The following is a 23516-nucleotide window of genomic DNA, read 5'->3' as shown; positions in this document are numbered from 1 at the left end:
AGATCTTGTGCAGCTGCAGTAGATCTGAGACAACCAGGGCCATATATTCAGTGCAGATGTGATGTACCTGTTAGTTTTTTTTTTACATGGGTTAGAGAGATCTGCACTGCACACACACAAATCCATTGGGCACATATGGTTTATCTGGGAACATACAGTAACTGCTTTGCCAGAGAAGTGGTTGGTTGATCAAGAAGGACAGGAAAAGCTGTGTGATCCTACTCCACATTGAGACAAATCATGTGTTACACTGCCTGATGGGTCCCCAAGCCCCAGTAAAGATGAGTGTCCATGCCTCAGTCCTTTGGTCCCATGCCTTAAGATGGTACTATGTGGGGAAGAAAAAAAGCTGCCTTGAGGGCCATCCTTTAGGCCTCACAGACAGATGCAGAGTTTCTGCAGAGAGGGAGGAACAAGAAATCTCCTTTCCTCTGTTTTTATTATTATTTTATTTCATTATTATATTTATTCTTCAAGGCATGAAGTTACCTTGATATAGGATGTTGTACAGCTGCAGAGAAATCCTCACACATCTGGCTGTTTTTGCTGTTGCTGGATTCTAGAGTCCTTCTTTCCCCTCTCTTAATCACTGTCTCCAAGCTGGCTTTCAGAGGCAGGAGTTACCCACTAGAGCAAAAGGCTGCCTCTGCTTTCCCCCCATGCTGGGTAGCAAAGGGCTGAGACAAAGGGGAAGATCAGAGGAGTAGCAAAATAGATAAAGGGAATTCAGGAGAAGGACACAGGCATTCAGAGTAGAGAAAGCGACAGCTGCGGCTCACAGAGAAAAGAGAGGCGGGGGACACTAACGAAAGGCTCCAGCAGCAGTGGGTACTCAGGGCTGCACTGAAGGCAGGAGCTGCAGGTAAGGCTGTAATTAAGGTAGGAGGTGCAGTCAAGGCTGAATGCTAGATTGCCATTAAAGCTTCAACTCAGTCATTTACCTTTGGATGAGAAAACTCAGCATCTAGCCCTCAGCCATCTTACAGCTGTTTATTCCTCGGGTGCAATTACATTTTTGGGGAATCTGCAAATCAATTCACTAATTATCAGTTCATATTTTTAAATCATGGAACCTTTAAGAGGTTTTAATTTTAAAAATTAACCAGACCCTTGTATTAAAAGGGCATAAGGATTACCAAATTAGGTACTCAAAGTTAAGAACTGGCAAAAAAAAGGTTGAAAATGTTACACTGTGCTCTGCAGGTAAGTCAGTTGGATGTGTAGCCAACGCCTCTTTTCTACTTGTGACTGAAGTTGGGAAGTAGCAATGTGAGGGAACTTTAGTGTCAATAAGGACAAACTTGCAAGAATGCAGCTGATTAACACATGGGAGAATCAAACTCCCTGTCCCTGCCAGAGAATCCTTCTGTGAAAGAAAATGAACAGGTGCTTTAAACAGAGATGTTCACAGGTAATTATGAATTGCATGTTTCCCAGTTTTCAGAATCACAGTGCTACACATCCAAGTTTAATTTCCAGCATTTATAAGCACATGGAGCAGCAGGTGCAGTTGGTAGGCACTGTGCTCTCCCAGTAAAGGACTGTTATCAAGCATCAAGTATCCTGAGGTATTGGGCCCCAAGAGCATCAAATTGTGCACTCAAAAGTGGTTGACAATTTTGAGTTTCGTTTTGCAGAATCCTGTGTCCTCATAAAAATGGAGATAACCAGATCAATGTGGCAAGCATAATATGAAAACAGTATAATTAATACTTGGAAACCTAAGACACAGTGATGAAATCCTACCTAGCATTCATAGCAAGGCTTGAATGCAGTGAGCAGAAGTTATAAATGGATCCATAAAATAAATGATGAGGAAAACCCAAACATTAAATAGCTGTTTACTCACAAAAACACACCATCCAATCATCAAATGAGGCAAAGATTTGTTGAAAAAAAATCTGAACAAGCTTGTACTTAATGGGCATATCCTAATGTGCACAGGCTGAGTAAATGCTACACTGTCAAGCTGAAGAAAAGCACATCTTAAATTCTCAGGGATTGATTTTGCAAAATCCAAGTTCTTTTAACATACCTTGTGATGTATTACAGGCGATGCTGGTACCAATGGTCATTAATAAGGTTGTCTGGTATTTTATAATCCTCCTTTATAATCCTCATTTTAAGTTCCTTGTAACTTACTTTCAATTTAACAATTTTCCTTGCTTTTTGTCTGTCTCAGACTGGTTTCATGTATTTGTATGCATGCATGCTGTGATTGGGCTGAAGCACTTCCACTATCTAAGTCTAATTTTAAGTAAATGCTTTTCCATATTAAAAAAAAGAGAAAAATTTCTAGTATCCTCCCCTGCAAAAGGAAAACCGGAGTATTTACTTGCATTCTCTAGAAATTATATCATAGAAATATTGCATTTCACTAGAAAACTGCAATTTGCATTTACTAGCAGAAACCCTCGAGACCATTACAATCAAAATCCTACCTGCAGCGGCAACACTTCATAGAGTAATTTTTTTTAACTGCAACTGAGCTGCTGTGGGTGGGGTTACCACATGGTGCCAAACTTAAACTGAGTGCAAAACTAATGAAGTAGATCTAGGACTGGCAGCAACTGACTCACAACACAACCAGGTAACAGAAACTAGAGCTGGGACCTAGTAAAAAAGAGAAAACAATCTGGGATTTGGGCCAAATATGGAGCAGAAATGAATGGGACAAGTCAGCTAGACTGTGGTACAAATCAGGAAGGAGATAGGAACGGAGTGCTGGAAATGGAAGCTCTTGATGAGATGGGGTAAAAAGCACTAATTCTGGCATTTCCAAATTGAAGAGCTTAAATTTGCAACCCTAACAATGACTGCGTAAGTTTTAGATATATGTACACGTTTATTATAAGGGGGAAAGAATATGTGCAGCATCATGTCATGTAATTAAAATCAGAAAGGGTGCTTGGACAGGGAGGTGTATCTGCCCTCTGAATTATCTGCTCACCACAGGTCTGCTGATACACCAATGACTTGCTGAGATGGAGAACTGAAGCAGAGAAAGCAATGCATCTTTTCCTAGACCACCATGAATGCCTTCAGCAGAAACAGAAATCAAGCTCAGATAACCTGGGTCTCAGACCTGAGGTTTAACTAAAAGGCACTCACTCTTCTTGCCTAGTGACAGCCCAGGATGGATTGGACAACCTCTCCCATTGTGAAACACTGCAAGGCAGCATGCCAGGAAGAATCACTGAGAAAGAGATGGGGAGTGTCTCTGCATGCCACTGCCTGGATGGGTAAAGAGGAAGAAGAGCTGAAGGGATCTAAAATAATAGAAGCAGCAACCTATCACATCTTTCTTTTCCTTCCTTGTCTGCTGTTAGCTGACAGACCCTCCCTGCTTCTGAAGGAATGCAGAGACTCACTGTGTTATTCTGGCATCTCAAGGACCATCTCTCTGTAAGACTGCCTTGCAGAGCAATTTCTGCCATAAGCAGAATTAGTCCTGCAGAGCTTACACACAGCTCCTCTTCCCCTTAAGGTCTAAAAACACTAAAAAGAACTACAGCACATTCCTCTGCACTGTGCATATGTGGGATTCACACAATACACATTTCTATAATGGGGACTCATTACAATCAAGGCCGAATGTGCAGTCTGTCAATGACAAATTATGTCAGTGAAACAGCAACTCCATCCTTGCCTCCTCCTACACAAACACATCTGGATAGAACTGTTATTGTGTCCTCCAGGTAGTCTGTCAGTGCTATCAGTGCTACAGAAAACCATGCAGGCCTAAGGAGTACCTCCCAGAAAACAGTGACTCTGAGATATGCAATTACATCACACCTCAGGCTACATGAGGCTACTCTTCATGATGCCAGTCAAGACTCTGCAGTGACCTGAAGACTACCCAAACTTTGGACTAAACTTAGCAGTTCACTTGTGGTGGCAAAGAATTTTTGACTGCAGGCTCCCTGCTTCGCTGAACTGACAAAGTTAGCTGTATCACACAGCTTAACCCCATCTGAGCCTCCCACTCTGACAGAAATACCTGGAGACTCCCTGCATGACTGTCAATGGAAATGTTACAGTTTCATCTCATTATCAGTGCTCACAGTACGGAAAAGCCATTCTCAAAATTAACTTATGGGCGCATGAAGGAGCATCTCATTAAAGCTCAGTATCTCAGCCATGAGTCACTCTGTTTTGTTCCTTTTCATGCTGGCTGAAAGTACCAACTGCATGGGTAGGTAAAACTGTTGCCTTGAAAAGCTCTGAGGCTGGTTACTGCATGTGCTCCAAGGGAAAGGGAGTCATAACTGGATTACTTTTCTCTGTGAACAGTGCGGCATATTGTTATATATTCCTTCCTTCCTTCACCCCCCAAACCAAAGAGATCACATGACACCAGTATCAGCCATGCTGGGCTGCATGCCAGGAGAATTAATGAAGTGGTGTAATAGCTCACATGGAGGTCTAGTGATTGGCAACACACTAAAAATGCATCTGCAAGGCAGGAGATCATAGCGTTGCTGCTGTGTTCTGTTTATTACAGGCACATCTCTTCCGTTCCATTGATTTCCTTATTAGTGCATTTTAAGGCCACAACGTGGGGGCTGGATCTGCTTGAAGCATGCAGGTTTGAATTCCAGCACAGCTTATGGGAAGGAAGCCTCCCTTTGAGACTCCAGATATGGAGTACAGAGCTCAGTGCTAACAAGAGCAGGAACCCTACGGAGAGGCTCCCGAGAAGTATGAAAAATCCTACAAGGCAATTGAGGCTGGGTTGGTTTTTATACTTCCTGGTTTTTTTTTTCTTTTCTCATGGAAGAAAGGGGAACAATTTTCTCTAGAGGGTATAGAGGCTTTGTGGCAACTGCAGGGAGGACTGCATTTCCTGATCTAGAGGGGAAGTCTGAAAGAAGCTGCAAGCAACAGATGGAAGCAGCATCACAGAATGGTTTGGATTGGAAGCAATATTTAAAACTTAACTAATCCAATGCCCCTGCAATGAGCAGGGATATATTCAACTAGATCAAGTTTCTCAGAGCCCAATCCAACCAGACCTTGAATGTTTCCAGGGATGGGGAATCTATCATCTCTCTGGGAAATCTGTTCAGTGTTTCACCACCCTCAATGTAAAAAACTTCTTCCTTGTACCTAATCCACATTGACCCTTTTTTTACCTTAAAACAATTATCCCTTGTCCCATCACTACAGGTCCTGCCATAAAGTCTGTCCTCATCTTTTTTATAGTCCCCCTTTCAGTACTGAAAATTTGCAGTGAGGTCTTCTGGAGCCTTTTCTCTGCAGACTGAATAACCCCAACTCTATCAGTCTGTCCTCATGGGGAAGATGTTACAGCCCTCCAATCACCTTCATGGCCTCCTCTGGGCCCACTCCGACAGGTTCATATCCTTCCTGTGCTACGGATCCCCAAAGCTGGATGCAGTGCAGGTCTCAGCAGAGCAGAAGTATCCCCTCCCTCTCCCTGCTGGCCATGCTGCTTTGGATGCAGCCCAGGACAGGTCTGGCTTTCTGGGCTGCAAGTGCACATTGCTGGGTCACATCCAGCCTTTCATCCACCAGCACCCCCAAGCCCCTCTCAGTAGCACTGCTCCTTTAATCCCTCAGCCTGCACTGATGATACTGAGTGTCTCCCTACCCAAGTGCAGGGCCTTGTAGTTGAGCTTGGCATCACAGCTCCTTGCTTTCCATCTGTTTCTGCTAAGAACTCAGATCTTGACTTGACATGCACAGGAGAGAATTGGTGGGTCTCGGTTTACTCACCAACCAGCACTCTATCATAACATGAACTTCAAGTACTTTTGCTATCCATTATTCATGACTTGGAAAGCAAAAGCTAGGACTGAGAGGCAGTGGCTGGGCTTTAGAGGGAACCATGTGGCTCCAAGACTACCTTGAACTGCCTTGGTCCAGAGAAGACACCAAAAAAACATGAACTGTAACCAGCTGAGGATGGGCCTGGGCTGAAGTCATCAGAATCACACTACCAATGGCCAAGAGAAGTCAGTCTGCATGGGAGGAAGTGGAAATCTGCTGGTACTGTCTGGTTTCTGTGCTTGCTGTTAAAATGAATTAACACAGCTAAAAGCTGGTGTAGTGGTGCCAGGCTGCAGCAGCTCAATGCAGCTGCTGCCCTTGCTACAGCTCAGTGCCACAGCCTCTGAACAGTCACCTTGGCACTGGGAATCAGGAGCATGGTCCAGTGGTGCCTAAAGACAACTGAATTTGCATGGAAATGTCTTTAGACTGCCCCTGCAATATTCCTCCAGGCAGGCTTCTTTGTACCTGCATTCATGCCCTGCCTGTCGTTTCAAAGGAACCTGCTTCCTCCCTGTCACTCCTGCATGGGAGCTGACAGAAGCAGTGTTGAGCATGAATATGAACAGCTGCATGCAAGCAGACAGCCTACAGAGGACATGCAAATTCCATTTAATAACATTTTTCTACCCCTTAATATTTTTTCAAAGCCTCTTCTTAAAGCAGTCAACCACTGCTTTCAGTTCCCAAAAATTATATGGCCAGTAAATGCAAACACACCAGCATATGCAGATGAAGCCAAACCTGAAAGCCTTGATTTTTATATCTGTATGTGATACCTGCAGTGACCTGCTTTTGACTGTAAAGCACTAAATCCCCCTTTTTTCAGCTTTCTTCTACACTACATGCACCATGTAAATTTACCGTCTTGCTGGGAAACACCAGTGCAGTGTGTAGGACTGCAGGTCTGTACAGAAACCCTTTCTATAGACAAGTTCTATGTCTGGAATCTGTCCCTCATTTTTGTAATATGCTTTGAGACACTCACCCACAACTGGTTTCTAACAAGCTGTCCCCAACCTGCAGCGATGCCATCCCGAAGTCTGCTATCCGGATGTTGTTCTTTTCATCCAGCAGTAGGTTTTCTGGTTTTAAGTCCCTGTGGCTGTAAAGAAAGGGTCAAAATGTAAATGAAATTATCCATAACAGCTTTCCCACTCCATGACTTGTTTTTTATCCAGAATAGCATCCAACCTGTTTTACTTTAATTAATTTAATTTGTTTTCCTGTCCCAGGCAGGAGGACACACATATCCAAGATCCAATCCTTGCAGTATTCTAGACCACCCCAGATGCCCTCTCCTGATAAATGGAAGGTCTGCAGTGTCCTGACAGGAAAGGAACATCTCCAACTTCCAGTGAAACCAACACAACATGAGGGAGAAACTGAGGGAAATAGAAGGAGGAGAATTTCAGCCTGGATTTAGGGCTGGTATACTCTATCATATGTCAGCTCCTTAAGGTAGGAGGCAACACCATCAAATTCTGTCAACAAGAGGAAACAAATAAATGATATAAAGAGAAAAAACCTTCTTGATGTAAATGCTCCTGCAAAAATCTCCTATTAGGAGTTTTTTACACAGGCAGAAGACTTTGAAATAATTTTGGGTAATTAGCTCTGACGGAAAAATCCCTTCAACTCAGCAGTGCTTTTAACTGAGGGTGTCAGCAGGGAGAAGGAGAGAGGATTCCTTCCTTTCCATCAAAGCTTGATTCTCTTATTACCTGTCACCATGGCAAGAGCCAGGCAACCACAACCTTCATGATGGCAACTCCTGCTCCAAATCATATATTGACAAATTTATTAATTTCCACTGCTCACAGCCAAAACCACTGTGCACCCATGTCTGCATCTAAGTACTCAGGAGATTCTGTACAACTATAACATTCTCTTGATTTAATATCCAAAGACAAAAATCTTGCAGAAAATTTGTGATGCATGTGCCTTTTCCCCCCCTTTTTATATGCAGTTCTTGGAAAGTCAGAGATGAGAGAAGCATTTCAGGCAGATCAAAGAAAAAGCTCTTTTCTTGGTTTTGCTTATGAGTAGGCAAAATTACTCTGATAATAAAAGGTCTAAATAGCAGCACCCAAACAGGCAGGACTGTCAGCTTCCGTGGATAGGCAGAACACAAACTTCTGGGAAATGGACATCCAACAACACTGACTGTCAGGCAAACAACACCCACTTGCAAAAACTTACAACTAAAAGCAGTTCCTCTGACCAGAAACTGAACTCAGCAAAAGAACCAGGTGTCAGAATAGTCAAGTGACACCAATCAAGCAAGGCAGACTTATCTTTGTGCCATTTCCTCTTCACTTTTTAAAACATTGCTCTAACACTCCTCATGCATGCAAGTGTAATTCTACCCTTAAAAAAATGTAAAGGTGGACAGTCTCTTCCCTCTCAGAGCAACGTGAGCAGCATGTCAATGTATTGGAAATTAGATCCTCTGATCTGAAGAGGAATGATCAGTTTGCGACAACTTGTAAATAATGCAGGTAAATTCTATGTAAAACCAGAGCACATGGTAATAGGATACCTGGGGACTGTAACAATTATTTCCAAAGGAGACTCCCAACAAAACAGCACACATTCAAAGCAGTTACTGGTCATTCACCCCACTGAGACCTATGATTTGCTCTCTCCTGCTTTTTAAAATTTAGTCTCCAATCTTGCATAAATATGATGAACCCTGCGTGTTACAATGGCCTTTCTAACAATGAGGAAAGAAGCTTGTGGATAATAATTGTGATTCAGGTTTGTGCACATTTTCATCTGAAAACACGAAAGGTGCTTTATCCAATCTGTATTTCTCATGGAAATTCAAGGTTTGAGATAACAGAGACAGAAGACTTATTAGCTCTATAATAACCGTCAAGATAGTCATAACTAGTTGACAAAAAATGCAGAAGATGAGTGACAAGGAAAGGTTCCAAAGGCAGCGAATGACCAGTTAATGGCCAGGAAAAGAACCCCTGAATGTCATCATCAAGGACAGCACCAGACAAAGGCAAGATCATCAACACCTGCCAAAGTTTCACATACTCCAGCTGCAGCAGTGAAATGGAGTGAAGAGACCATAGTTCTAAGGCAAGTGAGGAAAGCTGGATGCTAATGAGACAGTAGTGTGTGATTTCATCCTTCCTCTAGCAGACATTCGGGACAGTTCTCATCTTACAACTGCTTTCATTAATGGTAAGACCTTATCCAGCTGGGGAGGTGTGCTGCAGTTCCCCTGTCTGAGAACCAGTGCTCAGGGGCAGGTAACAGCCCCTGTAAAGTGAGCACTGCTTGTTTGATGCTATGAAACAAGAAACCTCCCCACAGCCCAAGCTGAGTGTGTGTCCTGCTGAGCAGAGTTTTTCAGCAGCTATAGTTGTCTTTCAGTCTTGGCAACTGCTCCTGGCTGACTGCTGAACACATACACGGTATAGAAGTCGAGGGTGCTGCTGCCTGTGCCTGTTCCACTGCTTGTGCACTGCATGATATGGTATGATTCATATATACAGTCTATAGCAGACATACTGCTGACACGTGACTTTTGTGCCTAAAAATTGAATCCTTTGCTTATCCTCAAATTGTGTGGCTCATTCAGAGAGCAGGAACAACCAAGATGGAGCATGACCTAAGCACAGGATGTCCACAAGCCTAGATGTACACTCACAACAAAATATCTTATTTCAGGAATGTGGTGCAACTAAAGGAAATGCAAAAATGTTCCCTTTCCGTGGCTGAGAGCTTCCAGCCTTGGCAGATCTGCCACAGGCCCCAGCTGGAGCACAATGTGTGTGAATCTTGAACAAGCCCCACTTCCTGACCACTAAGAGGCAGTGAAAGGGAAGGGACAACACCTTTAAAAATCGGGACAATATTCAATCGTGAAGTCTCCTTCTCCCTGTGTCATCCTGTCTTCCCATCAGCTGGGATCCACAACATAGCTTCAGGCCTGGGCTTAGGGAGAATTAAGTGGGGAAATGAGGTTCCTATAAGTTGACATGTATATTATGGATTTTTTTGAGAGTAAGAAAGAGAGGAAAAAGGGGGTACCACCATGCACATTCCAAACATGGAGTAAACTTCACCTCACTGTGCTGCACAATGTTTTTCCATGAATGATCAGTCTGATGGAGGTCTTTAGGCAGAGGTGCTGACCTAGCTCCCAGTGAGCACTTTGAAAACCTTAAGTTGGGATCTGGAGATCTGTGGGACTGGGATAGTATGTGTGAAAGTAAAACTGGAGTATCAACAGACCTTAATAGTTTTCTTTTCTTTTCCTCCAGATACTCATCAAAATAAAACCAAGAAAACTTATCAGCTCTTCACAATAGAAATTATCACTTCACTGAGCAGAGAGGAGAATTGTTACATTTATGGCTGCCTGGCTCCCAAAATAAAAGAACAGTTTTGATAGCACAGTTTTGCGTCTCTGACCCTTCTCCATCCCTTTTTCAAGACAGTTTCTAGTGCTCAGTGTGGATGGTTAGCCTAGAAATTTCATGGCAGCCTGAGCACGAATTTTATATTTTGGCAGCACTGCTTTCAGAGATCAGGGTGCCAGTGGGATCAGCAGTACTTGCACATTCACCCACAAGAGAATTATATGTCCCAGTGAAAATTTTCCTCTAGCTGGAGCATTTCTTTGATACCCATCTTTGGGCCACTTTGAATTGGCCGAGGCAGCATCCTGGGGATAGGAGTCAGGCCAGGAGTTTGCACCAGAGCAGCAGAACCAGCAACTGGGAAAGAGACTTCCTCTCTGCATTTGCATTTCCCATCTTTGTATTGCCAGCTTTTCAAGTGCCAGGGGGAAGGGAGAGAAACATATGGGAATAGGGAAGGCTTGTTATAATTTACCTAAGAGCCCAGAAGACCGGACTGTCTAATGCACTTGCATTTGAAAAAGAATTCTCTTGTGCCAAAATGAAACAAAACAAAACAAAACAAAAATCCCACTGTATGTGGTAATTACTTGGCATTAATGGAACAGTGCAGAGTAAATGCATTTAATCTGGTTCCATTCCAGCTGATCTCTCTGGCTCTCCATGTCTTACACGACTGCATCAACTCCTCTCTCTGCAGGTGAACAGAGGACTCATTACCCTTTCCTTGTTCTAAAGGCTCTAAAGCTGTAGGGGCTTTATCACATGGCTGGAAAACCAGAAGAGAAGAAAGCAGCTTCTTTTCTGACAAACACGGCAAACCCTCCAACTGAGCCTTGCATAAGCTGAGAAGGAATGAGAAATGCAGGACTGCAGAAACCCTGCAGTGTAACCCTGACCCATAGTGGCCATGGACTCCCAGAGCTCCTCAGCCAAGACAGCAGCACAAGAAGTCAGCCTCTGGAGCCACCATCCAGAGGGCTATTGAAGGGAGAGCATGTGAGTGAAAGGGAGCCACGGAGCAAGCTGTGGCAGGGGAAGCACATGCTGTCAGACTCTGCAACGTCCCTCTTTCACAAATTACAACAAAGGCTTTACAATTTCCTTGCAGCATAAGATGGATGCAGAGAGAGCTCTGAAAAAATTGTTCCATGGGAATGGGCACCATTCTTGGAGATAGTGCATGGAAAATGAAAGGCACAGATAGGCATTAACATGTTCCAGCTTCCCACTTCCACACTGGCTTGCTCGTCACAGCCAGAGATGCTGTTCAGACAGTTCCTTTAGTTCGCTCCGGTGCTTTTCCAGTCCATCCTCCTGCTCTGAGAATATCCCTGTGCCTGTACTGCAGCAACTGCAGGAGAAACACGCTCTGCCTGTCACCCAGGGCTGCCAGAAGAATTCTGGTGTAGGGACAGACTCTAGATCTTGGATTCAAAGGAGCTGTCACCTGGCATGGGATGACAAACGAAGCCATTATTTTAAAGTGATGTTTGAGCTGAAACATTCGTATCAGTTTCTATGACAACTCATTGTAGGTCACAGATTTCTAACCCAAGAAACCTCTTAATTGGAGTAGTTGCAGGTCATTTGTACTAATCAAATTGTTGGCTACTTTGCAAATGCTTTTCTTACTGACCTCAAACTCCCAGAAGGGCCAGGCCACAGAATAATTGTTCTGCAGTATGCCTCTTAAAGTGCCTGATTTGATGCAAATAACTTATCAGTAACAATTAATACCATGAGAAGCATTATTTTAAATTTCATGAGCAAAAAAAGCCTTTGATCTTATTTTCTCTTGCTTCTGCAAATAATATCCAAACATGTAAGTTGCATCTACCTACAGAAGATTCTTGGTTTATAGCCATGGTTGCTATGCTCAAATTTAGTAAGTTTTCACAGAATTCTGCAGAACAAGTAAATATAATTATAGCTAGGAAAAAGGACAACATCTATAAACATACCAGGAGGCCTGGGGAAAGGTTTGTATGCATAACACGTTGCTTGCTTTTAAACAATTATTTCCATTGATCCACTACAATATATTGTTTCTCCCTGCCAACCTCTCCTCAAAGCATATATTCATGTATTTCAAAGCCAGAAGAGCCTGTCAGGTCTGATCACCACTGCTGCACTTCCCAGAAAATGTTACCTGGTTATGCTTACAGTAAGACTATGCCATTTTTGAGTATCCAGTGGCTTACATAAAGAAGAAAACTTACAAAAATACATGTTCCCTGACTTTAGCTGAGCTGGTAACTTTGCCTTTGGCATTGCAGCTGCTGCATTTGATGGCTTTTCTCTGTTTCTCTGTACAATGGATATCTGAAAATTCCTCACTGTTTTACAGTGAGTCTTGAGCACAGAACTAAAACTCCTGGATTCAGGTAATGAATGGTGAGCTTTCAACAGAGTAAAAACGCACCTTTCTTACTTCTGATGGTCTGAAAGAAAACTTGAACATTCAAGTACCAGAAAAACAAAAAAAATCAAAACAATAAACCAGCAGAGAGTCTTATTAAATTCTACCATTTCTAGACCAGTTTCACATCTGGAGGCCTTGTGTCCTGATTTCAAAGTGCCCATCTGCTGCAGTCTTCAGCATTTGACAGACCCTCCCTGCAGAACACCCCAGCACGCTCCTTAGGGATGAAGCAGGGCAGAGGGGCAGTTCTGAGGAGGGTGGCACTACATGGCAGAACAGGGCAGAACATGGCAGCTGGCATTCTTCAGCTCTCTCCGTTTCTCACAGACACCCCAGATTTTTCCCTAAAAGCCCGCTTCCCTTACTGACGGTGCTCTGCAGCTCCTGCCTGCAGGAATATACCAGAGATTTTGGCAGCAGCGCTGTGAAACCTTGCAGCGCTGTTTTGTGGGGAGCCTTTCCCTCCCGGCACGGAGGGAAGGACACGAGGCAAGGCCAAGGCAGGCTGTAATTGCTGTCCCCAGCCCTGCGAGTGCCACACGCCCGTGCCCACGCAGCACACACCACGGACACTCTCCATCCAGCACAGCCTTCCCCGGCTCCCTCAAACGAGCGCAGCCCCGGGGCAAGGCGAGCAGAAAGGGCCCTCGTAATTGTCATGTATCAATATTCATAAAGAACCTGCCTTAACCCCTCTTGTACGCGCTCAGGGGAAAAAAAAATAAATAAAAAATAGAAACACAGAATGAAACGCAACCAAAATAAAAATAAAATGAAATAATCACCTCCCTGCTCATTACCGCAGGGGATTTCCTCTCAATGTCACCACTGCCCCGCGCAGTAATTGGCATTATCTGTTATCTCTGAAGCCATAATAAGGTTTGCCACGGGGCATTTTCTGTAATCATATTTTTATTTGTCAGCTCGCGAGCCGCAGACGGCGGAGCGGAGCCGGGCCAGGCCGCGGGCGCGCGGCGGGGCAGGGGCCGCGCGGCGCCAATGGCGGCTCGCGCCGGTGATGTCACGGCCAGCCAATGAGGCGGCCGGCAGCCCGCCCCGCCCGGCGCTGCAGCATTCCCCACAGACACCGGGAACGGGCTCTTCCCGGGAAACCGAGCGAGAGGGAGCCTGGCACCCCGCCCCGGGGGCGCTCACACACGCATTCCCGCGGGGAACGCAGCCGAGCACTCGGGCAGCAGAGAGGGGCTGAATGCCCCGCATTCAAAAGGGGCTGCTGGTTTCGGGGCACCTAGCGGAGGTACCCGAAAGGCCCAGAATGTAAGAGAGCAGACACCCAGTACGAGGTGAATGGCAGCTTAGGCAAACCCATCGGTTATGTCCAAAGAGAACCTCCCAAGCTGGGATGGCCTCACATGCATGTCCGGGGAAGCTCAGGCCCTGCGCCATTCATTCCCTGCTCGGCGCGGCCGCTCCAGGCACTGCAGCGCGGTGCGGAGCCCGTGGAGCGCAGGGAAGGGCTGGGAGGAGAAGCAGCAATGCCGCATCACTGAGCCAGGCGCTTGCCAGCTCGGGGAAGGCAGCGAGGTAGCACAGATCCCATGGGATGTCCCTGCGTGGTGCCACTCGTGCCCCTGGGTCCCTGGCGTGGCACCGTGCCGTGCCCACACAAAAGTCCTCAGAGAACCCCACAGTGCCTTACCCATAAGCGTTCCCCCATGGCCAACCTGCACCACGAAACCCTGTAAGTGACTGCACCACAGAGTGAAACTCGCCAAATATTGCCCCACTGCTTCCAGTAAATAAAGTAAGAACAGGAATCACATTTTTAAAATAAAAACCAGACACAAGCTCCACACCTATTCTGCTTCCTTTTCTCAGCTGCTTGTTTGAAAATACCTCTAAGACAAAGGTGATCTCTCCACACAGTAGCAGCAGAAGCTTTTTACTGATGGGAGGGGGACTGGGGAATCCTTTCTGAATCTTTGGTTCAGGAATGCTGGTGTATCAATGCATTTTGAGCAGTGAATGCTGAATGTGGTTACATGCTGCTGTTAAAGTAAGCTACAGGTATTTCCCAGTGTTTTGGGATGTACAGGAAGATGGGAGTATTATATGGGTCTGGGGACACCAGGCTATCAATCTATTCTGCCAGTAGGCTGGAGGCATCCACATTTAGTCATTAACCAAAGCAGAAGCTTTCATTTTTCAATGTGGTCATAACTGGATGACCTGGCTGATGAGATGATTTGTCATTTCACTGCCCCACAACAGGACAAGGTCAGGCTTCATTGCTTAGGAAAGCACATTAAGTTTTACACTCACATATATATTTATGCATGCTCTGATTTTCTGATAACTGTCCAGAATACAGCACAGAATAGAACACAGACCACACAGAGTGACCTGGAGGCAGAGCTTATGATTTACTGCTAACTTAGCCAGCACTAGATGCTTTCAGGTGGGAGTTAGCAAGGAATGGGATTTACTGTCCAACGAGACTACTACCCACAATCCAGTATATTTAACAGAGGAAAATGGATTCCTCAAGATAGACATGCATCTGCCTAGAAAATATCACACAGTATTAAACCTAGGGTGCTAGTCTGTCTGTCAGCCTCACCATGATCCTCAGTTTATTAAAGTCTCCCAGATCCAAAGGGATCCACAACAAGTCCAAAGGACTAGCATGTATGTGCATGTTTTAGTAGGAATTTCTCTCCCAATGGAGATTCTGATTCCTCTGGAATATTCATTTGGAAGCGTAAATAATTTCTCTTCAGCTGTATTTAAACAGTTTTGAGTGTTGTTGGATTGGATTCCTTAAGTATTAAGCCAAGTAGGAAACAGAAACATGTATGTATGCAATCCACCAGTGGTTACACTGCCCAGTGTACGTAAAAAATAACAGGGCTACAACCTGCCAAGGAGCATGCTGGTTCTAAGGAGATCGTGATCACTCAGTGTAGTTGAATAACAGGGAGGAGAAACTGTGGAATTCACAGAATAAAACTGGTCAGAGGTCACTGCCGACAGAGAAAAACTTAGATCCTCTAGTTAGGGCATGCAACCTGCTCTTGGCTTCTCTGGGAATTTCTCTGACTATTGTAACCCTTCCTGTGTTAGGTAGGCATTGTCCTCAGGACCTTCTCACCCAGATCCACCACCTCTGAACTGCCTCTTCTGCTAAGAGTATGCTGCTATACTCTTCTTGTACAGTATACTCTTCTTAATATATCCTCAAGAAAGGCTCTTCTTTCCCTTTCCATTTTTTAGAAATATGTTCTCCTACAGATCACTGTTTCCTGCTGAAATGACTCAGAGATGTAGGGGGAGGGGGCTAGAAGACCAAGTTAAATATTTAAACATCCATTTTCACTGTGGCCATCTGGTTTGTGAGTTTTCAGCACAGAACTGGGGGTACAGAAAATCCCTGCACGGCTACTGAGAAGTAAGCACACAGTGATTATGCAAATCCAGCTACTGCAGTACCTCTGAGTGGCCCTTGGCCTCCTGGAGTGGGGGATCTGTGGCTGGCTGTGGCTTTGGAGAAGCAGCCATGCAGACATAAAATGTAAATGTTCTCCCCCAGCCAATCCAAATGCAAGGGGCTGCATTTGTGAGCAATGAGCAGGCAGTTATGGGGCAGTAGCTGTACAGAAACTCTTGTGCTCAGACTGATTGCAACAACTTGATTTCAGTATAATTTAAATTATCTCAACTTGGTGAAGATGAAAGAGAAGCTGGTCCAATATAAAACAGTACCTGAAAGCACAGGTTAAACCACACTCCATGGTTAAATAATATGATGGAGTCAGTAAGAAAATTCTTCCCTACTGGATAGGAAATTAAAGGCAACAGTGACTCAAATGCCCAGAGGGGACTCAGTAAAGGTTGCCAAAAGCCAGCAGGTTTCCAAAAACTGAAGGGAACCATAAAACGACTTTGCTGTATTTGCAGTTGTCCCAGGTTTCTTCAGGGATTCATTTAGATACAGTGTATGGAGTTCTTAGTTATTACTAAGTGCCACAAAAATTATGGAAATGAAATTCTTTTTCCTCGGTGGTTTTGGTTTTCCTGTTTAAAGCCTTCCCTGCAAATTAATTCTTCTCCAGTGAAAAATGACAGACAGTCTTTTCCATGAGAAGTCTGTCTGTGACTGGTACACTGTCTCACACATGGACAAGAATTCAAAAATACAACAGCACTTTACCCAATGCTTTTAGAGCTATACAACATCAGTTACTTAAAACTAAAAGTATCTAGGTAAGATCCCTTTATTGTAGCAGGGAACTCCCATTGGAAATGGATGTACTCACCATATTGAGTGACTATGGCAGAAGTCTAAAGCAGAGATGATTTGTCGGAAGAACTTCCTGGCTTCTTTTGGTGTCAATCTTCCCTTTTTTACGAGATAGTCGAAGAGCTCCCCACCTGACACATGTTCTAGCACCAAATACCTAGAAAAACACAAAGCCAGGATTTTTTAAGTACATGATCACACCAACCCCCTCACACTCACACAGTTAGACAAACACTTCTGTTTATACGTAGTCAAGGGGAACACTTCCAGAAATAACAGTGGAAGAAAACTGGAATTTTAAAATCAGGAGTTACTAATATGTTTAACAGTGGTTCTGCAAACTTCAGACCTACCATTGTTGGATTCAGTGTCCAATGGCATAGCAAGACCTAATCAGGAAGCCAAAAATTACTCCAAAGACTAGGATGGGAAGCAGAGAATAATCAAGTATAAGCTTCCACAGCAGGTCTCAAAGCTACAGTGGAGTAAAACTCTGTACCAAGAAGCCTCAGATCCTTTAACCAAGCTGACAATTCTTTTCTAAAATAGCTGTGGGAAAGCTGCAGTCAGAACCAGAAAGATGTCAACAAACCAGAATGAATTAAGAAAAGGTGAACAAAAAAAATGTACAATATTAAAAAAAACCAAACAAACCAAAAACAACTACATGTGTGTGCAGTCTGTATAAAAGCTTAGCTTTTGCTGCTGAACAGCAGTGATTGGCTGGAGCAGCTGCCTGGCCTTGCAACTCACAGGTGAAAAACGTGGCACTGAGTGAATACATGTGGCACAAAGGGGGCCTAGGAGCAGGAGAGGAAACTCCTGACCTCATACAGCACTCCTGGCAGTCATAGAGTGAAGAGTGAAACCTTCTGGAAGGAAAGAACTTGCCATGGATGGACCACCTTGCTGTTTTAAACAGGGCTAATGAAAGGCAGCCAAGCAAAGGAGAACTGTATAAATCTCTGGAAATGTTGCCTAATAGTGGGAGTGACAGTTCTCCCAGGAAGCAGCAGGAACACCATCAATGGAATCCTTTGAAAACAAACAAATCTGAGTGTACTTCTCAGTCCCTGACTCCCAGCAGTGCAGCAGACCATACTGAACTGTATGTGCAGCATGATCCCTCAACCCTCTGCTTTACAGCAGAATACTTTTACTACCAGAATTAATTCAACTCCTCAAATTTGAATGGACAATGAAGAATAATTAATCCAGGATACTGTCAAAATTTTCTGTACCTCAAGCAGCATAATCTCCAAGGAAATTTCTGAATTTGAAATGAAATGTGGGGAAGAATAATATAAATTGGGGGTGTTAATTAGCCCTGTTTCAATGTTTCCAAAAAAGTAGGACAATAGAAGGACTAAAAGCAGTTGTGAGGAAAGTAAAGCTTGCTCAATGATAATAGCATTAGCCTTGAAGTTGCAAAAGTGAGACCTGAGCTCCTGGTCCATCATCATTTCCTGTGTAACTTCCATGTGTCAGCTCCCAGCTACCAGAAGGAGAAAGCATTTCCCCACCTTACAGAAAGACAGACATTGGTGTTGTCTTGCCAGCTAAATAAGTACTAAAAGGACACAAAAAATGGACAAAACTATAAAATTATAAACTTGGGGGAATTAAAATTGTACTTTTGCATTTTTTGATCAAGTCAAAACAGTTACAAGAAAAATAGTAATATTGACTTTTTAAAATCAAAATCAGTTAAAAAAGAGAAAAATCTTAACTTGAAAATCCCATTTGGAATGTGTGGGTTATCTTCTTCCCAAACAGATGGGTAGTTGCCCAACTGTCTGCTGGGTACACCCTGGTAATTTGGAGAGCACTGTTTATAGACATGACATTTTTTGAGCAAGTCATTCCAACGCAGAAGAAAGCTGATATGCAGCAGCCACGGGCACTGGGGTGTCCACACTGTCAAGTCCCAGTCCTTGGTTCCTAAGCCTTGGCTAACAGACAGTCTGGTAAGAAGGTTTGCTGCAGAATTCATTCTCCCTCTCATATTAGAGACAGATCTGGCTAACTATCCAATATGGCAGACCCAATTCTGGCACAGAATCAGTCCTAAAATTCTTCTTGACAGCTTGATGTCTCACTGTGCCCAGAAGAAGCTGGATACAGCAGTGCATCTTGCCCCCCAAATTCAAATTGCTGGCTGTTTTCTTTTTCTGGGAGATATCTTACAAAGATGATTGCAGTTACAGATACAGAACACCCTCCACACTGGCTTCAAACAAACAGTTTTTGAAAAATACAGACCCAGCATTTCTGTCACCCACAGCAGGAACTGTGAAGCAATTTATTTTCATCAACTTCATCTTATTAAAAACACTCAACAAAAATGCACTGACACGTTGTATGAAAAATAAAACAAATTGAAAGACAGGGAACATTTACAAGGTTATTCATTTTTTGCTTGCCACCTAGAAGCACTAGATATAATAATGGAAATGAACAGGGGAGAGCATTTGAAAAAGATTTGTGCCTATGACAAGTCAAGGGACACGGAGAAGCAGGAGAGACGATGTATTCTGATCTGACAAAGCCCCCAACGTGACATGAGTGAGAAGGACGACAAACACATTCCTCAGTGCTCGAGTGCAAGAAAGAAATGCTGCAGGGATCATTCCACAAGCACTATGTGGCTAAGCTGCAGCTAGGATTTGTGAGCTCAGGTTGTTATCTGCCAGCCCTATTCCCTCCAGTACCTTGTGTGTTTTTTTAGGAGAGCCCCCAGCTAGGAGATTTTCTGTTAAACAAGGGCATAATTCAGCACCTGCCCCTATGTCTGTGCAAGCCAACATTCTGCTGGCACATGACATGGCACAGTAGTAGTACACTTGTTCTTTCCAAACAGGCCAACAAGAGGGGTTTAAACATTTCCAAGTGTTGCACTGGTTCTAAGCACCACTGGATAGCTACACAAACCCCACTAAGTGCTGCATATCTGTGTCTACCCATCTGTGTGTGTGAGAGTGTGCCTATGACTTTACAGAAGAAGAGAATAAACACTCTGAAAAGCCAAACAGAAAAAGCAAAGGAAAGGAAGAACATTATTCCCTGGGTTGGAAAATAAGGCATACAGACGCTACATCTTTCCTGAATCCATGGCACAGAAAAGAATCCAAATCTTCTGTGTTCACATCAGCATCTAAATTTCTTTACTTTGGCAAAGTGCTACAGGATTGGAAGTATGCTAATGCCAGCTCTTGGAGGATCTGGGAGAAGGTAAATAACATGTAGCCTGTAGGGAAGAAAAACACTAAGAAGCATTTTCATGAGTCTCCCTTTCCTTTTATCTTTCCCAGGTATGACAGGTTTTCACTTCATTATAGTACTACTTTTCCAATTTATTCTAAGCAAGCAAGCAAGTTCTGAAAATCCCAGAACAGTAACCAGAACTTCTCTCCTATTACATTTAGAGATGAAAAGCAACTTATTGGTGAATGAAGTTTTGGGTTTTTTTTATTCTGTCTATGTAAGATTAACAGCATCAGTTTTTCTTCCCATGGTAAAAACATAAAACCTGTGAATACATGTGGCACCTCCTGCAACAACCATTGCAAGAAGGTTCAGGGAAAGGAGAGACCCCGTGTCAGGCAGGCAGTGTGCACACTAGGTGCTGTGATGATACAGACAGGAGCTATGTTAGGACAACAGACTCTGCAAGAGCACCTAGCTTTCACATGTTGGATGCTCTGGACACACCCTAACTCTTCCAATCCTTTCATTTCACATGACAGAAACAAGTTTTGACAAGCGTTAACCTCCTTTTCTTTACTGATGGGGAAGTGTGAAGCCAAGTGACTTGTCCAGGGTACAGTCACCCAGTATCAGAGCTGGGATTAGCACCTGTGGTCCCTTGTGCCTTCTACTCCATGCTATCCCCCAATTTCCCCTTTGCCTGTGAGGACACTGAAAAAGCCAGAAAACAGCAGGGTTCTTCAACTCAATATGAAGGCAAGTGTATGTTAAAAATAAAGTCTCAATTACTTTTTCCTCACTGGATATATTCTCTAGGAGATTCCAAATATTCTCACAGGCTGCAGCCCACTTTCGTACACACCAAGGTTTGCATCTTGCATTATTTTCTCATGTCCCTGCTACAAGCCAAGACATGAAACTAAAAATTTCTAGTTGAGTCTCAATGCTTGAAGGAGAAAAGACTTTCCTCTTTAAAAGCTAAGAAGCTGAATACTAAATACAAGAATAATTGTGTTGATTGGAGATGAGCAGAGAGATTACATCCAGCAGCATCTCATCCCTTTTACCATCTTTCCATCTGCATCCCATCATCTCCACATTCTCAATAAAAGATTCTGAGTTCCTAACCTCAAATGACCCATTACAAACCATCAGAGATGCAAGCTTAGAATAATCCTAGGCTTTTTTCTTTCTTTCTTTTTGGTTCATTTTATTTATTCTTTCAGGAGCCAAAATAGTACATCATCAGTTCTCATCAGTCCTTTCTGAAGGCTGGTTTTTGCTGTGATGCTTGACAGCAGCTTGGACTTCCCATTCCCAACAGTTGCTTTGCGTGTGGGATTGTAAACTGGTACTGTCCCATTCTTATCCAGTGCCAGTACAGCAAGGACTTCTTCATGATTAGATAGGTTGCTGTTGCACTACAGTCCTATCACTTAAAACATAAAAAAAAGACACTTTTTGTGGTTATTTCTCCTTTCCATCTGGTGGACTATGCCAAACTTCTTAAGAGGTGTCTTTGCCCATGCCCTAGGGAGCTTTGAGGAATAACTCAGAGAGCCCTCACTAGCAAGGCAGCTACATGCTACCTCCAAATCAGGATTGTAACTAAAGAAACAGGCTGGCTCTGAGGAATGCCTGGAAAAATGCTGTTAAAGAAAGACTAACTGGCACAGAAAACACCAGGACCAAGCACTACCAGATACTTCTGGCAAAATAACAACAAAAAACCCAAATGCAAACACATCAGTTATGATTTGTAAAGAATGAAAAACTGTCTTTTAGCCAGTAGCAAAATTGGTGTGAAATGCTAAAATTCTTGCCAGATGGGATTGCCTGCAGCAGCCCATTAGTGGGTATGCAGCTCTTGTTTTCTCAGGACAATTTACAATATACTAACTGCTACACCAATTATGTATTTATTATTATAAAAGTGTTAAATGGAGAGATCTCTAGATGAAAGCTCATGCTTAAACACAAAGTATTTCAGGTAAGTATTATAAATGCAAAAAAATTAGGATTACCAAGAAACACTCTCTAATGCTCTAGGATGGAAGTCAATTCACACATCTTGTTTTAGTCAGGCAATAGGTTTGTCCATCAGTGCTTGCAATTAGCTGTCTGTTAGGGAAGCAGTTAATAATTTATTTTTTATTAAGTGACATGACATTTACACATATAAAGCACAACTTTGCTTAACCTAAACAAGGAGGTTTTCAAGTTGCTCTTCTATGTAAGCCTGAATGTACCACTGGGTAACATCACATATCACTGAGCAATGTCCTAGAGCTTTTACTATGCTAGAATTTGACTGGATATCCATGTGGCCCTTGTTAGTTTTTAAGATGCATGGCTTCAGCCATACACTCCAGCAAGATGCAAAACCCAGCTGCAGTTATATAGAAAGAGATACACTCAAAGACAAAATATCAGGTGGGAATCTCCATCATAAAGACAGATAAGTCTTTAGTTCTCGTCTGTCCTGATGTTTACTGTGCCAACAGCTCTAAAACTCTCTTAAGTTTTGCCCCAGAATTAAACACAGACTGAAATGGCTGCACCACAAATGGTAGGGTTGGCACTGCCACAACCTTGATGAACCATGGGCCATCTCACAGTAGTCCTGGCAGATGATTCACAAGAAACTGGCTACTCCTTGTGACGAATTAATTTGAGAGCTAGAAAGCTCACTACATTTCAAAGGGACCTGTCTTACAGAACAAGAGACCAACAAAGAAAAGCCTCCAAAGAAAAAAGAACTGGTGATTCTCCTTCCAGGCTACCACCCTACTTGCAAAATGTCCTTCCATACATATATATGGTTGAATATATATGTGGCAGGAAAGAGGTTAAAAGTTGCCCAGGCTGACATGCTCTGTATTTCTTTGACAGCTTTTTCTCTGCACTATTTACTATTGATTAAATAATCTCTATCAGATATGAAGCCTCTTGTTATTGGCACAGCCTATAAATTATTCAGAAGTTATATAAATTCTTATGGCGGGCATGAATTTTTAAACCCTTATTTGGCACTGGGCCAGGAGCTCTGTATTTTTTCTTCCCCTCTTGCCTGCAAGAAAATGTGCATGTGTTAGATTTCTGTTTTCTAAAAGACAATTTTAACTCGAGTTTGCATGTTTGAATGGATATTGTATTTGATTGCTGGTTACATTTGGGCATGAACAGGTTGTGGCTTTTGGGGTAGTAAGAGATTATGCTGTTGTGCTCTGTACCTTTGATTAATTTGGGATGAAAGGTGTTTTGAGCAGTACCTTCACAGTGTATAGTCATGGATGCCAAGGCACTGCAGCATCCATCCTATATGGGCACATGATATGGAATGGATTTAGCCAGAGGGATCCTCAGCACAGGATGGGCAGAGCTGAGACAACACCCATCAGGTCACTGCTGCAATTCTGTTAGTGACTCTATACTTCAGGGCTTTCTT

General features: G+C 43.4%; 1 protein-coding gene across 13 annotated transcripts in view; it reads right to left on the bottom strand.

The window, feature by feature from the left end:
* Window positions 1-23516, bottom strand: part of BRSK2 (BR serine/threonine kinase 2) — a 304213-nt gene that overhangs the window by 76207 nt on the left and 204490 nt on the right. For all 13 annotated transcript variants that reach the window (XM_071427715.1, XM_071427718.1, XM_071427716.1 and 10 more), the window contains exons 4-5: window positions 16878-17018; window positions 6782-6898 (exon numbers count right to left, since the gene is read on the bottom strand). In XM_071427715.1, coding sequence (XP_071283816.1) covers window positions 6782-6898; window positions 16878-17018 — 258 coding nt within the window. The remainder of the gene's footprint in view (window positions 1-6781; window positions 6899-16877; window positions 17019-23516) is intronic.

The sequence above is a fragment of the Agelaius tricolor genome, unplaced genomic scaffold, assembly GCF_023055355.1.
Source record: "Agelaius tricolor isolate 1412-34295 unplaced genomic scaffold, bAgeTri1.0.p SCAF_5, whole genome shotgun sequence".
NCBI classification, from domain to species: domain Eukaryota; kingdom Metazoa; phylum Chordata; class Aves; order Passeriformes; family Icteridae; genus Agelaius; species Agelaius tricolor.
This window is presented reverse-complemented; position numbering and strand designations above follow the sequence as displayed.